The 17,450-nt window shown below is 38.7% G+C and overlaps 1 protein-coding gene across 29 annotated transcripts in view; it reads left to right on the top strand.

The window, feature by feature from the left end:
- The window catches only part of CFAP20DC (CFAP20 domain containing), a 352,305-nt gene that overhangs the window by 296,147 nt on the left and 38,708 nt on the right, over positions 1-17,450 (top strand). For 13 of the 29 annotated variants that reach the window (XR_013527407.1, XM_078351348.1, XM_035275968.3 and 10 more), the window contains 2 exons: positions 5,317-5,459; positions 16,704-17,232. Coding sequence is in view for 23 of the 29 variants with exons in the window: in XM_078351348.1 (XP_078207474.1) it covers positions 5,317-5,459; positions 16,704-16,816 (256 nt within the window). In the remaining 6 variants the exon portion in view is untranslated. Of the gene's footprint in view, positions 1-5,316; positions 5,460-14,855; positions 16,179-16,703; positions 17,233-17,450 lie in introns of those variants that run through there. The other 16 variants (XR_004734664.3, XR_013527405.1, XR_013527404.1 and 13 more) reach the window with 3 other exon arrangements.

The following is a 17,450-nucleotide window of genomic DNA, read 5'->3' as shown; positions in this document are numbered from 1 at the left end:
ACCACTGTCTAGCATGCAGGTTGAATGAAAACAATGTGGTATTCGTTTCGGCCAAGATTTTAGTATTAAATTAATCTGGTCATTATAAAAATTCACAAGATTGTATTTATTCTTCATCTGTTCAGTATTTTTATCTGTGTCTTTAATACAAATCCATGGTTGTTTTTTTTTGAGACGGAGTTTCGCTCTTGTTACCCAGGCTGGAGTGCAATGGAGCGATCTCAGCTCACTGCAACCTCCACCTCCTGGGTTCAGGCAATTCTCCTGCCTCAGACTCCTGAGTAGCTGGGATTACAGGCACGCACCACTATGCCCAGCCAATTTTTTGTATTTTTAGTAGAGACGGGGTTTCACCATGTTGACCAGGATAGTCTCGATCTCTTGACCTCGTGATCCACCCGCCTTGGCCTCCCAAAGTGCTGTGATTACAGGCTTGAGCCACTGCGCCCGGCCAAATCCATGGTCTTGATTCTTTAATAAAGCACCTTGTCTTGCAACAGTACTCAACATGTGCAGGTGTGCCTGGGAGCCCTCTTCCTCTAGTTTCAAGAGGAGGGTAAGAGTGGGAGACATACCTGAGACCTCAAAAGGAAGGAGGAAGAGGAGGCTCCTTCCTGCATGTGCTCAGAGAGCAACTGAAAGGATGTTAATCTACCAAAGGAGCTGGAGGCTTTTCATTACAGGGAGATAGAGTCAGTCCTTGGCATAAAAGGATTATAGTCAGAGCTGAGGAAACCAACCAGAGTATCAAGTCCAAGGGGTAACTATGGAAATGGTAGAACAACAAGCAAGAATAGATTCTGGAGCACAGGTAGCTGGGTAAGAAGCAGGCCAGGGAAATGGTTCAGAACTAAAGCTAAGACTGCTGTGTGGTGAAGGAGCCTCAGTTAGAACTCCCCATTCCTTGAATGTTTGCTGCTTATGTAGGGGAAAGCATGGAGGTTTAAAGGAGTTGAACAAGGATCAAGACAATGGGTTAACATGAAATATCACATATAAAAATGTAAACATGTAAGATACAGATGCTGGACTGCACATTTCTGCGACTGTCAAGTCACCAAAAAACGAATGCTCTTGAAAAAATAAAATTATTAAACATATATAAAGTAAAATGAAAAACAAAACAAACAAAATGCTACCAGAGCGGGGAAATAGTATAACTTGGAGCATCATTTCTCAAGGTGTGTTCTGTGGTCCCAAAAGATGTTAATGGTTCTAGATACATAAATTTGAGCAATGCTGCATACTCTAGCCTCCTCTTGGGATACTCACAGTGTTTTAAAGGCTCTGAAAAGTCCTGCAAGAAAAATCATGGTTGATTTTGTTTCGCCTGAAATTGTTTATATTTTAGTTAAAATGTAAACCTTTCCTTTTACATTGTACTTTGTAAATGCTTACTTAGTAAAAAACTAAACAAATGAGTTAGATGCTTTGATTAAAAATTTCTTAATTATATAAAATCTTCTAATTATGTGTTAAAATATCATCACTTATCAAAAGAACTCTGTAATTATTTTAAGAAGATAAAATTAGACATACCTTATGCCAGCATAAACTCACACCATATACCAGAGTAAACTCAAAATGGACCAGAAATCTAACTGTAAAAAATGAAGCCATGTACTGGAAGACCATGTAACTGGAAGAAAACATGGGTGAATTTCTATAGAACTTGGTTGTAGGGGAAGGCTTTATAACTATGACCCAAAATACAAAGGCAATTTTTTTAGATTGCTCATATCTTTGACTACATAAAAATAAAATCTTTTGCATGGCACAAAGAAAAAACACCATAAACAAAGACAAATTATAAAGTGAGGGAAAGATAAAAAATCTGATAGAAGAAAGGGAAAAAGATGTGAACAAGCATATATATGGCACATGCTTACATATATATGTCAATATGTATATTACATAAATGCCCTTAAATATATGAAAACACAGTCAACTCCACGCATAATGAGAACAAATTCAAATCAAGCCTACTTTAAAGTATCAGTTCTCACCTCCCAGATCAGAAAGCATTAAAATATCTGACCACATATTCCACTAAAGTTGCTCTCAGGAAAACAGCATTCTCATACATTGCTGTGAGAATGAAAACAGGTACAATCCTTGTGAAGGGAATTTGCCAACACCTAACAAAGTCGAGTATGCGTTTACTTTTTGTTCCAGGAATCCCACTTTTAGAAATTTATTTTGTCACAATGTACCTCTAAGTATGCAAAAATAGACATGCCCAAGCTTATTCATTGAAATGTTAATTGCAGTCATTGCAAAACATTGAAAACATGCTCAAACATAGAAGGTGAAATAACTGATGGTACATCCATATGGTGGAGTATTATGCCCTTCTAAAAAAAAGAATGAGAAAGCTCTCCCTGAACAGGTATGAAATGATTTCTAGGATACATTGTAAGCTGAGAAGATAAAAGTACAAAAGAGTACTATAAGATGCTACCTTTTGCATAAGTAAGAAAGGGAATAAAAAACAGACATGTAACTATTCAGTTTTTATAAAATGAAACAGAGAAAGACAATACCAGAACTAATGAAATTTATTACCTCTAGATGGGTGGGTAGGAATAGAGAAGTGATGAGGAGATGGTAACAAACTGGAATAGACAGGAGTATGTGACTCTTACCCCAAAAGTGCCCTTCTGTAGTTTTGACTTTTGGTTGTTAATGTTGCATGTACCAACAAGAATGGAGAAAAAAGCCTAAAATGTAACACAGAAGGAAGCAGATGACTCTCATTGTATTTCAAATGACTAATATACTCACATTGAAGATGGGGAAGAAAAGAACTCAAGTCAGTTTTGAATATGGTATTTTGACCAAAGAAGAAAAATAACTGTAAGCAAATCGAGAACTCTAGAGAGTAGGTTTGGGGTGCTTCTTGTTTGTTTTCTTTGGCAATTCTGACACTACTTTCAGTATCTTCCATAATTCAGGAAGTAAATATCTTGTGGATAATGAGGGCCAGTTTTCTCACTGTCAGAAGAGGGTTACAAATACAGAAAGAAGAAAGATGAGAGTGAACCTGCAGTATTGGATTAGTATTAGAGGAACCAATGTGAGTGCAGTTATAGATCAGCGATAATCAGATGTTTTCAGTAAAGGAGCAGAAAACAAATTACTTAACTCTGCCATGGCAGCACATAAGCAGCCATAGACAGTACGTAAACAAACGAGCATGGATGTATTCCCATAAATTTTTATTTTGGGCACTGAATTTTGAATTTTATATAATTTTCATCTGTCATGAAACATTATTTTAATTTTTTAACCATTTAAAAATGTAAGAACCATTCTTAGTTTGCAAGCTATACACAAACAGGCAGTGGGCCAGACTTGGCCTGTGGGCCATAGTTTAATAGGTCCATGGATACATAGATTAAGAGACAGAGAGCAAATAAGATAAAATGTTAACATTGGGGAAACTGGGTGAAGGATATACAGTAGTTCTTTGTATTCTTCTTGCAATTTTTCTATTAATCACAAAAAGAAGAATCCTGTACTTTTCATAGCTACTGCTGTAAAGGAAAAACACTGATTAAATTATTGGCCTAAGAAGTGAATGTCTTACATTTCATAACATTCAAACAACTCTCACCTATGCTTTTCCAGACTGGGGTAGCTCCCACTGCAGTTATATAGAATTTCTGATTATTAGCTGGGGGTGTCATCGTTTGATAACATTATTTTCTCCTATTCGTCCTTGCTCTTCATCACCCTTAGTGAGTAATGAGGTCACTGGTCTGGTAATTTGTGTATGACCTTGTAATTTTCCATAGTGCAGGAATTTTTTGGTCTGCTATAATTAAGTAGACTAAATAAACAGTGCTTATCAGAAAATGCCCCATTAACTTGGAAGTCTGACAAATCCTTTCTGATGTGTCCTTAATGTGTTATTATGAAACTCAATTACACAGCGTGCTCACCTTACTTATTTCACCAGCCTTAATCTAGTGATAGCTATGGTGAGCTGTGACTGAAAGTATCATACAATATTATAAGTAGGAAATAAGTGATTTTGACATTACTATGCTTTTTATGCTGGAAAGTGAATGGTTTGTAAGGAAAATCTCTGCTGTATAGACTGGTAACCATTCTACCATCTTTTACTGGTTTAATGCCAACAAAGTCCATTTCTACCCTGGTTTATTTATCATTGTAGGTAAGGCCACACCATGATCTTCATTGATAATGAAGATGGCAGAGGTCAAAGCTGAAATTTATTGAGTGCTAACTCTGTACCCATATTCATACCAAATGTTTGTCTTCATTTTTTTCTATTTAATCCTAACACTCAACTCTGAAGCACAGTTATCATCTCCTTTTCACAAATGAAGCATAGCCATGCTAAGTGACTTGGCCAAGTTCTTACTATAGGAAGCATGTAACTGGGATTTGCCTGCAGAACCAGTGCTCTTAGCTGTTGGTTACGACTGTCTCCCATTGTAGACTAAGACCATAAGAAATACAGAAATTTAGAAGGAAATTATGTAATTACAAAGACATGCTTGAGAAGAGTAAGGTAAATGATACAGGGCACTTATAACAGTTGAAGAAATAGAATTCACATTGGAAAGTCTTTTACATTCTCCTGCCTGCACCCTACCACTGAAGAATCTCAGCAGTAAGTTTAGAGATGAGAAGGGCTTGAAGCAGAATATGCAGTGACTCAAGCCTTCTGGACGTTGCCAGCTTGAATTATAACCCCCAGGCATCTACTAGAGGAAGCAGGAGAGTGGGAAAGAGTGTAGTAGGAAGGAAAGTAAAGAGATGGGGAAATGCCCTCACCCCCCACCTTCTTTTGCCTCCACTGTTCAAAAGCCTGCATTAAGGCTGAGGGACTCCCACCACTGTGGGGGCCCATGGTAACTCCAATACTGACTTCAGTTCCAAGTCACCTTGTGGCATGTGATCATCCATGACATGTGGCATGTGACTTTGTCAGGCTTTCTTACCCAAAGCTCATAAGGAGCTTCATCTCAGCTGCATTTCCTCTGAGTTACTGAAATATTTTCTTGTGTGAAAAGAACTCTGCTATAATTTAATAGCAACAATAATTAACTTTTGTGAGGAATATTTATTTAGTTGAAGTATTTCTCAGACTGGCTAGTTAAGTGATTGACTTCATATTAACCAATTTACAAAACTGGATATTGATATCTGGACATCTATCTTTCTGAGATGAAGGAGAGAAAAAATGTTTCTTTGTGGAAGCCCCAGGGAATTGAAAATCCATGGGAAACATAAAGTAGATATATGGAACTCCAGACATGTTCATTCACTTTGTTTTCTTTTTAGGGACTGGTTAAATATGCTGAGCCCACCAATTGTTCCTCCCAGTCAACAGCCGGCTGAACAGCATCCAGATTCCTCTGAAAGTTTGACTGCTCAAGGTGGGAATATGAAAAATGCTATGCATAAGAAAATAAAAATAATTTACTGTAAGTAGAGAGAATTCATCACTTTGAGATGCCACTGTTTTTATTCATGTTGATCACTTAGTCTTACACACCCTAAATGAGGTAACCTGAGCCTCATTTTTTAGAATGATGGGTTCTTTACAGCTAAAGAGAAGATGAGAGAAATTGCCCTTGTTCTTCTAAAGGTTAATACCAGGAAAAAATATAGTTTAAGGTATAAGAATATGGTTTGGATGTCAAATTGACCTTCATCTGAATTTCAGCACTACCAATTCCCACCGTGTGACCTTTATGAATTTTGATTACTACATCTATAAAATAATACAAATAATAAGTTAGTGCCCCCCATTGAAGATTCAATGAGGTGCTGTATATGAAGCACTTAGAATAGTGCCTACCAAATACCAGCTGCTGGCATTATTATACAGCAGACGCAATATTTTAACATTACTCAGATACCTGTTTCCATGAATGCAGAGATACAACCTTTTCATTAAAGCAGTAGCTGTCACGTAACTACAATAGGTATAAGATAAAAATCAGAAAGAACCAGAAATGAAAATTTGCCAGGTGTTCATTTTGTTGGTGTGAGCCATAAAGATGAACCGTTTGTTTCTGGTTGTAAGCAGGAAACTTGACCGTCAGGTGTACATGGTGGAGGAACGTAAGAGAATCTCTGGTGAAAACTGAGGAGCTGAGATGGCAGAGGCATGGGGTAATCTCAAGTGCATAATTAGAGTGACAAATAACCTCAGAGTGGGACTTTCTGAGACAGTTTTCTGGGTTGAATTTTGAAGATGGAAATACTGTATCTGAAGCTTTAAAAAAGTGGAAGTGATACCAATATAAATTGCTCCAACAAAAAGGCCAGTTTTTTTTTTCCCCCTAGCTGCCCCAGGGAAAAAAGTAGAGCATCACATTTTTCTTCAGGTATGGAGAATTCAGAGTGAGAGCTCATACATCTGAGTTGTACATCTTGGCCGCCCAAGGGATGGAGATGTCTCTGTGATTTACTATCTAAAATAGATTATGCCCCTCAAATTGGGAATCTTTTCAGAGGTGTGCATTTATAATTACTTATGACAGAAAAATAGAATCTTGGCTGTCAGGAGGAGACCTTGCTGTGAGGGAACAAATAATGTGTTATGTTAGGTGTCCTAAATAAGCCACAAGAACTGAGAGCCTGGTCCTTGAGCAAAGGCACCCAAGATATATATTAGCAAGAAGCAGCTGGATGGATGTCCTAAAGTCGCCACTGCCAAGCTCAGTTCTGACAGCAGGAGCTCAATTATTTTGAAGGTAAACAGAACTTACATTGAGGGCAAATTCAAAGAGTTGTAGAAATGTGCAGGCCAGTGTTAGCCAGATCAAGCATCCCTTCTGCCTGTCACCCTAGATTTTTATCAGCTGTCCCCTGCCCTTTTCTCATATGCTTGGGTGGTATGTAGTTGATAAGTTCCACCAAAAACTAGCATTTTCTATTTACTCATCTTCCCCTGTTCTGATATGCTTAGATGGTTTGTAGTTAATTAACACCATCAAAAAACAGTGTTTCCTACTTGGTTAATGGCGTGTTAATTACATAATTTTAGGCAGTATAAGACAATCCGTACTTACCAGTATGCTGAGATAGTGTTTCCATCTGTTCTGCTAAAGTGTCAAAGAAAAATTATGGGCTCAAGTTTCCAGCTTATAGCATCAGAAGGGGAAGGGAAGCGTGGTTGTGAGCAGTCTGGAACCTTCCTGGGTTCTTGTTGCACACCACCATTCATTTAGCACTTACTTTATACTAGACACCAAGTCATTACATTTAACCTTCACACCACCACCAGGAGGAAACTGTGTGTGTGTGTGTGTGTGTGTGTGTGTGTGTGTGTGTGTGTGTTACAGCTGAGGAAACTGAGGCACAAAGTTCTCCAGTGACTTGCCCAAGGTCCCGCAACTACTAAGTCACAAAGCTAGGATTTGAACCCAAGCAACCTGGCCCCAGAGCCCAGCCACTATATTTTTATCCTTTGTGAGTTTTGAACTAGGCAAGTAGATTACCTACTCAAAACATAACGTATAAAACCAGAAATTGAAATATTATTTTTCTATTAAGAGTTTCTGATTTACAGGAAAAGCAAATTAAAATATCTCAAGGGCTCAGTAGCTAAGTTCTTTACAAAAGAGATAAGTCTGGTCACCCGTCAGCCCTGAGCCTGCCCCCCGCCCCGCCTCCCACCCATGCTTGTTAGAAATGACCTGTAGCCACAGTTGACCAGATCCAGGGGAAGGCCAAAGGAGTGAACAGCTGAATGAAGGGCAGGATCATTGGATATGGAACTGCCAGGCCTGGGTATTTGCTTGTAGCTTATCTTAAAGGCCTTTCCAGACAGTCTTACCTCAGTAGCCCAGTCTGCCACTCACTGTCTTCTCTCACTTCACCTTCTAACATATTCTGCATGCCTTTTCACAGTTTGTAAATCTTTATTTGTCTACTTGTTTTTTGCCTTTCCTCCTGAGTAGGCTGTGAGTTTTTAAGAGACTGTCAGTTTCCTCACTCCTGGATTCTTGGTATCCTATGCAAGTTTATTAGATTCTTTATATTCTTATTCGAATATAGAAGAAGAAGAAGGAATAAAGGGAGGAAAGGAGGAAGGGAAATATTCTTTAACTTGTCCTTTTTTTTTAACAAGCTTAGGGGGAAAACATAGAGCAATTTTTTGAAATCTGACTTGCAGTTTTCCCCTCATTCCAATTTTGTTGGTATTTTTGGTATATCTCTAAAATTTAACCATGAAAGTATTGAACTTTGACCCATACATTTTGCAATTAAAAAGTTATAGATCACCTTATGCTGTGGCTCTTAAACTTTATTCATAAGCAGTAACAACTTTTCTTTCAAGTGAAATCTCATATGGAATCCTCATGTATGGAAGCAATCAAATGAACCAGTTAAAAACACTAACATGGTCCAACCCCTCACTTTGCCTGAAGAGGCAAATTACTTGACCAAGATCAAATGCCCAATCAGAGCCCTAGCTGAGATTAGGGCCCAGGCTTCCCCCACGTCAGTGCCTTTTCTACAGAACTATTTCACTGGGGTGTGAATGTGGTGCCTGAGGACTGATTCACAGGAAACAGTATCGCCCACCTTTGGCCTTCTATGATATAAATAATAATAGCTAGGGTTTATTTCATCTTCCTGTGTTCTGGGCCTACATCTGCACTTGAATTCTGACAATAGCCTATGAGATGTGGATACTATTACTGTCCCATCTACCACATGGCCACACTGGGACACAGTGGTGTATTGAGCCACCATTCCTCTATCAGACATGGAGACACCAAGATGCATTTGTGCAACTGGAAGTATAACTGCATTTTAATAGCAGGGAAAGATAGTCCGACTGATATATTATTCTAGAAAACAAAGCCATGCAAAAGTAAATGCAGGAGTTCTATCTGGCCCTTGAGTCAGAGGTTCCTGGCCCTGTTTTATTCAGTAGGAGTTTGTGTCACAGCCAGTTTCTGCTCAGCCAGAATGTCTCAAGTGCATGAATGCCACCTTCAAGTGAACAGCCTGGTTTCCAGCACAGCCAGCCAGCAGGAAGAACACTGCGTTCAGATCCCTAACATCCCACTGGATGGGAAATGGTCAGCTCTTCACAACTCCTCCTGGGCTATAACACACTTGCTGAATATCAATTACCATGGGCATGATGCCCTTAACACTTACTAAAATGTGTTTTCCTGGAGCTTGTGTGAAATGTGAAAATGGGAAGTTAAGATTTCAGAACTTATTTGAGAAAACTACTAAACTGACCTTTTGAAAATGAACCATACTTTGCTCAAAGAATAGTTGTCAATTTGTTTTTGACATTTGTTCCTTTACAGTTATGACTTTTAAATTATTCATGCTTACCAGCTCCAAAATGGAATAATAACGACTCTCTCTTCAGGCCTGTAGCCCTCTGTTATAGTTTACATAGATTTTGAGTAAGAAAGGCATTCAGAAGAAGTTTGGGAGTTGACTGAGTCTCATAAAAATAATATTCTTATACCTTTTTTATGGCAAAGCCACACAGAATATTCCCATATGGACACTGATTAATCTCCCATGAGATATAAATAGGTTATAGACACTTATTTTATAGATGTAATATCCAAATTCCTAGTAAAGAGTTTACAGAAATTTTATGACTTCTCACAGCTAACCAGAGAGGAAGGTATCTAGCTGACCACTCTTCTCCAACAGAGAAATTCTTTCACTATTCTCCTATTAACTGCCACATAGTTCTTTGACACTCACCTAATACCCTGAGTCTAAAAGTTGCTGAACAACTATGGTACCCCCAGTGTCTAGGAAATAGGAGAATGATTTGATCTATTCTTTTGATCTTTTTTGTACCTTGAAGATTTATTTCAGATGCAAAGGAGACTTTCCTCAAAAGAGCAATATTGGTTATATGAAACAATAAGCCAGCATTAATAAAGCACCATTGTGTACCCAGCACTGTATGGAATTTTTCTGTGCATTGCATCATATACCTCCTCCCAACACTGCCTAGTGTGGGGTTATATTATGTTCCCACTTTACCGATGAAGTAATGGGCTAGCCTGGGTCACAGGCCCTGAGTGTGGATCAGGACACTGACTCAGACCTCTCTGACCAGGGTCCACACCCTTAAATCCCACACTGCAATATGACCACAGAATCCCTATTTAGGATAAGAACCACATGACCGAAATGTCCACTGTAATATTTTTAATGTAGGAAGTTGTCTTTTCTTGAAGCTTTCTGGATAAAGTAGTATTTACCTTGGTACTCTTCTTAGACCTAGCCCTCCCACGTCAACTCTCAGATTATAAAATGATTTATCGTATTTCTAACATTCTTGAATGCAGAACCCCTTCCCCTTCCCCTGTGAGTGGGGTGATATTTTCTCTTACATAGCTATCAGGGTCCTGGGGGAGTCTTCTCTGAAGGAAGTGATTAGAGAGGGGGGATATCAGCGCCTCACTAGTATCAAGATGCCTTCTTTTCAGGGTCACTAAAAGTGAACTCTCTGTAGAGTGAAACACATTGCAGGTGTCTGAGCCTCTCTCCCCTATTCCAGAACCACCCCACCTACCTATCCCCCACGTGCAACCCAGAAGACTGGTCCCAGTTTTCCTTGGTGGAATTGGGATGCATTTTCCCATAGCTCAGTGTTGATATCTTGCTTAAAATCAGACACCTAGGCCGGGCGCAGTGGCTCACGCCTGTAATCCCAGCACTTTGGGAGGCCAAGACGGGCAGATCATGAGGTCAAGAGATCGAGACCATCCTGGCCAACATAGTGAAACCCCGTCTCTACTAAAAATACAAAAAAAATTAGCTGGGCATGGCAGCACACGCCTGTAGTCCCAGCTAATCGGGAGGCTGAAGCAGGTGAATTGCTTGAACGTGGGAGGCAGAGGGTGCAGTGAGCCGAGACTGTGCCATCACACTCCAGCCTGGCGCCTGTCGACAGAGTGAGACTCTGTCTCAAAAAAATAAAAAAATTAAAAATTAAAAAATAAATAAAATCAGACGCCTAAAAGACTATGGGCTCTGCTGGCTTCAGAGCTCAGTACCTTGGAGAGGTGCCTTCCTTCATGTGTAACAAAGTGTGTTCAGAATTGTAAATCACACAGTTACAACTACACATCTGAATCACTGCATATTTATAAGTAGAGACTATCTGGAAGGAATGAAATTGCAATAATTCCTAATTAATCATCCAAATTCTTCAACATGTTCCCAAAAATGGCATTTTCCCAGTAAAATACAGCCACCAGTTTTTACAAAAGGGGTAATGTACCTATTGCCCAAATGACACCTGAACTATAATAATGCCATGTTATTTACCTTCCAAAAACAATATAGCCCTCTTATTGGAAGAAAGTATCATTTCATCGTTTTCATTACATTGTTGCTTATTTATCTTTCTCCCATTTGAGGGCATATGTTGCTGAGAACCCATATTCAACAGTTTACAGTGGGCTTTCTCAGACTTCAGTGTAAGTTAATTTTGCCCTACTATGAGATATGTTGGTAGAGTTTGCAAGCACCCAGTACTCAGCAGAATCTTATCTAAAATGTTACCTTCATTGATCCCAAGGCTGACTGCTCCATATGGTGATCCCTCACTGTTGAATTGCTTAAACAATAGTGTATTAGTATGCACATAAAAATACATTTAATCAGTTCTCAAGATCTATAGGCGAGAAAATACATTACCTTTTAAAAAATTGTAGATGGCAGTGTCAGAAAATCGAAAATCAAGTTCAATGTCTTGATTCAGAGATTTTAAATCTGATAAACTAGTGCCGCATCATTTATTTTCAAGCTTGAAGAGTTACCTTGTGTGTGTAGGTTTTCTATTATCTACAGTTAAAATGCACTAATATAGATAATTAAACATTTATATTAATTGACTTTCATAAGGTGAACTGGAGGGATTATTTACCCGAGCTGACCTACCGAGAGAAGGGCAGCCTATATTGCTGCATTTGGTCTGGCTTCACTGGTTTTTCTACTGTTATTGCTGTTAGCCAATTTCAAAGTGGATGAGGCTGAAAGTTTGTAAATAGATTATTATCTGAAAGGTGATTTTATTTCTCTAGAAATGGCTTTATTATGTGTAGAAGAGTAAAAATGTAATTTGGACCTCTATCCAGATGCTCTTAGTCTAGTAGCAGAAAATGGTTTTATTTGTTAATTTGTCCTTCTAGAGTTTCTATAGTCAATCTTTAAATAGAGCAATTTAGCATTTTGAGGAGAAACAAACTCAGCTCTATCCAAGAACATTATTGAAAATTACCCCATACCCATGCACGATAATTACCTTTCAAAACATTTCCCAATGCTTGACATCATAGTGGTAATTGCTTAATGATATTATAATTTCATTACGTAGGGACTATAATGGCAAAATGATGTAGGTTGGGCTTTGAAAATTAAGTTACAATGAAAACAAAACCTTTTATGTAAGTTTAAAGCACTTACTTCAACATAAAATTATACATAATCTCACCCAATTTTTGTATGAATGTCATTGTTAGTAGTTTTAAAATTCATCCATTTGAAGCTTTGGTACTAAAAAAACCACAAAACCTATCTTAGTCCCCATGGTTATAATGCGTGAGGGTCCCGTTCTATAGTGATATGTATTGGAATGAATGCTTTTATATCGCAGTTATTGCTCGAGTTTGTATGCATTTTGTAGCAAAACCTCTACTAATGAATTGGATCTACCTCGATCCCTTTGCAAATGGGTGATGAAGACCCATGAACCATTACAATGGTGTTTTCATCTTGAAAGATGCCCAACTGGTTGTAAATGTATTGTGTTTTCTCATGTAATACCACTAGCCTAAAAATTTATTTTTTGGGAAAGTACAGGCACAGAATACACTAACTAATTATATAGCATATAATCTTAAGTGCCAGAGGTCAGAGTTCCCCATGATGTGCTGATGGATTAAGACAGAATCAAATGACAGGTCCCCGAGAGTTTGACTCATAATCATTTATCTCAATGATATGTGATTTAAACATTACACCCGATGGAAAGAAATAGCCTTGCTTTTGGAAACATGCATGATTTTTGGTATAAGAACTGTTGTTTTATTTAAAGATGAATTTATCGTAATTTTCTATGTAAAACAAATTGGGGGGGCTTTCTATTTCTTTCAAATCCACTATGTTTCAAATACACAATCAAACAGACTCAGTTTGGGGGTAGGGAAGAAGGTATAAATGCACATAACCCATCTTGTGTCCGGTTCACATATCTTGTTTTCCATGATGATGGTGATAACAACATTTACGGAGTACTGAGTACTTACTGTGTGTGTGCTCAGTGTTATTTAGTCCTTACAGGAATTATGACAGGTACTATTATTATCCATACTTTACATACGAGGAAGCTGGGGCCCAGAGCAGTGAATTTCCCAATATCCCACAGCTGTAATGTGGTAGAAATGGGATTTGGACTGGAGTCTGTCTGACTTCATTGTCTAAACAGCATCCTTCCTGCCTCTATGAAGCCTTTTCCTCACACTTTAAGCTATATCAGTACTTCCATCCTGAGTTACTAAGAAAGTTATAACCAGTAGCTCATGATTTATTTGATTATCATTCCTAATAGTAACTATCATTTATTAAACAACTACTATATGTGCTGTGCTATGCATATTACCAGTGTCTAATTTCATCTTTCTCAAAACCCTACCAAATAGGCATTGTTATTCCCATTTTGTAGACAAGGAAACCAAGGTCCAATAAGGTGAAATGATCTGTAGCCAGCTTTCAGGCAGTAAACAGCAGAGCTCCCATTCACCACCAGTAGACTGGATTCTAGAACCCTTGAGTGTACTTAGCGGTCAGCAGTAGAGCCTTCCAGTTAACACCTCATTAATGTTTAGTAGCTGTTTTTTTTTTTTTCATGTGTTTGTGTCACATTCACAACTAGATTGTGCCCAGCTCAATCACATAGCAGATACTAATTGATAAACTAATTTTCATTTCTTTCAAGTATGCCAAACTTTAAAGGCATAATGGATTGACTGTCTGAAAGTAAGGGATGTGCATACTCTCCTTTGATGTGCAAAAGTGATCTAAAGGGGATCATTCTCAATATGGAATGATCATTTAATGAGTACTCAGGGACTCCAAAGACAACAGACGAAGATAAAGGAAAGGCAGTCTTCCTTCTCTGAGTTCCTGTTCTTAAACAGTGCAGGATGTTCAGGTCAGCTACCACCATTAATGTGGTTTTTAGCAAAGTCCTTTTATACTTCCAAACTATAAACTGCTGTCACCCAGAGTCACAGAAGTTCATCTAAAACACTGCAGGGATCATTGGATCTGGTCCCCTGTCCTAAGCAGGGTTCATCTACAAAATCTGTACAATTGTTGTGCCACTCTGCTTCATGCTTTTCAGAGTATATGTTTCATTTGCTGGTCAGCTCTAAATGCTTAGAAAATTTTTCCTTGTGCTAAACCAAAAAAAAAAAAAAAAAACAGGAAAGAAAAGAAAATGGCTCCTCTTAGGTCCACCTGTTGATCCTGTCGCTTCCTCCTGGAACGCCGTATCTTCTTAACTTCTCACTCATGTGCCACCTTTCGTATGCCTGAATCCAGAAGGGCTGCTGTCACCTCATCAAACTTTCCTGGAGTTAACAAGCTCATTTCCTTTAGGCTTGTGGAACTATTTGCCTCTTCCCTACCTCAGGGACTCTCTCATCTTTAACAATATTTTTGAACTATGAGAAATCAGATTTCTTTGTTTCCAAACCTGATTTATTAAAATATAGGACACCTTTAAATTTTTTATTAGTCTTTTCTATGTCTAAATTCCTTTAATGTAATAGCTCCCAATTAAACATGTTACACCGCTCTTTTAGCAAAAACATCAAGGTCCAGCCAAACAGACTGCTGCAAAGTACTTCTCTGACTGGTAGAAAGAACACTGAACTCTTAATCTGGAAACTGAGAGTTTGTGCCCAGCTCTGCCTGTCACTCGCCAAGCAACCTCAGATGAGCTGTTCAACTTTGTGAAGCCTGGTTTCCTCATCTATAAGATGGGCATGATAATTCCTGCCTGTTTCACGGGGTCATGAAGGCCAAATGAACTGCTGCATGAGAATGCTTTCTAAACTGTCAAGGACCCTACCAGTTGAGGTATTAGCAAACAAGGCAGATGTAATCATTCCTCAGTTGAACTCCACTCTTAAGGGCTGCTAGCACTGCACTCAACTCAAGAATCAGCTGGTTTCACATTTTACCTGCTTCTCTACACAGTCCATTAGAATAGGGATTGTTTTGTATCATCATGACCTGACACCTAGCTCAGTGCCCGGCTCATGGAAGGATCATGTTAAATGTGTTTTTGGACGGTTGGAAGAAGGGACAAAGGAATGGCTGTGGTACAGTTTTAAACCACACTCCACCATCTAGGCACCACCTCCTTGGACTTAACTCCAGTTTGTCAATACCCTGAGAATGTTCAGGCACCAGCTTGGTCTGATTTCAGCTGGGTCAGATGAAACACCACGACCACCAGCACCACCATCTTCCCTTCCTCTGGGCAGTGACACTTAAGATCATGGGCTTTTATTTCACACCTTCAAGAAACATTCCATTTTTATTGAATCTCTATTATGAGTGAGGCCTGCACCATGCCCACCATCTAAACTCTTCTGAGGCTCAACCTGGTGTGCGCATAGCCCCAAGCTTCGCAGCATGGTTTGGTTTGGGTTTGGTCTTTAATAGCCTGTGCTTGACTGTGAAGCTGAAGGCTAAAAAAGAAAAGAAAAAAACAGCCTGTGCTACTGAAGAGAGAGGGCTGTTTTCTTAGTCACCTCTTTCTCCCTGCGCCTACCCTCTGATCTCTGGCTGAGAAGGTCTTGACCTCTCAGCCTCTGAACTCATTGCGTGAATTTTCAGAAGTACTCAGAATGCACTCACTTGTGAATACAAAAGTACTTAGCACAACACTGGGCACATAAAAGGTGCTCAGGGAACAGCTTTGTAAAACAGTTTTTTTTTTTTCATTTTATGCCATCTGTTGGAAGCCAGCAAGCCTTGATGATAACTTGGACAATAGGAATCCTCTCTGTCCAGTCTATCTAAATGGCTACCACAAGATAAAACATCAAGTCATGTTTATATCCCCAAAAAATGTAACAGACTTCCCCTCACCACTAATAAAACTACAAATTACCTGACACTTTGTTTTCTGTGTATATTGTCTGTTCTATGTATCTGATAGTTGTATTACTTTAATTCATATTTGTTTGGTAGCCTTTTTAGGATGATTGAATGGGGATCAAGTTTTCTGCTTTATTAGTTAGTTTGCACTGTTTTGCATTGTGTACAGCTCTGGCCCATGAAGAAGTTTGGAACTGTGACAAGTAGTTTTGGATCCTGGCAAGCTTCCTAATTCTAATGAGCATAACAAGTCTTTTGGCCCTCTCCCTTTCTTCTTTTCCCTCCCGCCAGTTCTTCACACTCAGTTTTTCTTGTTCTTTATCATGAAGTTGGTTCTTCTGGTCACTGGTGTTTGTTCTCCACCTAGCACCACATGTGTAGAGTCTCACCACTTCCACAGTGCTCCTCCCTTCCATCCTAAACCTTCTGCCTGCATAAAGAAAATCCCCCAGGAGAGATGGTGATTCCTGCTTCACTGCCCTTGTTTAGGAATTCCAGGCCAAGCCAACAGCTAACATGTCTGTGGTTCCCCTTCCCCACAGGTGAAGAAGACCTCAGTGTGGAAGAGGACGAGGAAATACTGACTTTGTTGTATGACCCTTGTCTGAACTGTTACTTTGACCCCCAAACTGGGAAATACTATGAGTTGGTATAATGCCTCCTTCCAGGGCAGAGAACTCCCAACTGGAGCAGGATAGCAGTTCAGGGTCTCTTAAGGAGTCACTACAACTTGTGTATTGGGTGATCACAGAATCAACAGTAATGGAGAAACGAATTCGTTTTGTAAATAATTCCTTTTATAGATGAGTGTGATTTTGAAACTGAAGAAATTAATACAGAGGCAAGATTTTAGGACTTTGAATTGGTTCTTATTTGTTCTCATTCTACATATAATTTTGTTTGTTTCAGATAATTTTATGTAAACAAATTAAGAGTTATTCAAATTTTTTGCAGTGTTCATCTGTAAATGATGGCTTGATATACAGAAAATGTATTTTTGTTTAAAAGATGCCTGGATACCTTTTGTTTTATGACATTTGTATTAAAAATAAAATATGATGGTTAGAAGAATAGCTTTTAAACTGCTTCTTTTCATTCACCCCACTTTGTTTTCCAGAATATTCCCATATGATACTTTAGTTCTCTTCAACTCTTAGAAAAGGAAAAACATTGTGAACTGGTCAGACTTTATGATCATATTTTATTGGCACTGGCCCCACTATTTCCATTTCATTATAGTTCACCCAGAGTTTGCCAAAGATCACAGCATTGTTAATCACTTAAGCTGC

This window comes from Callithrix jacchus, chromosome 15 (genome assembly GCF_049354715.1).
Source record: "Callithrix jacchus isolate 240 chromosome 15, calJac240_pri, whole genome shotgun sequence".
Lineage (NCBI taxonomy): Eukaryota > Metazoa > Chordata > Mammalia > Primates > Cebidae > Callithrix > Callithrix jacchus.
The sequence above is the reverse complement of the archived record's forward strand: the minus strand, read 5'-3'. Positions and strand labels throughout refer to the sequence as shown.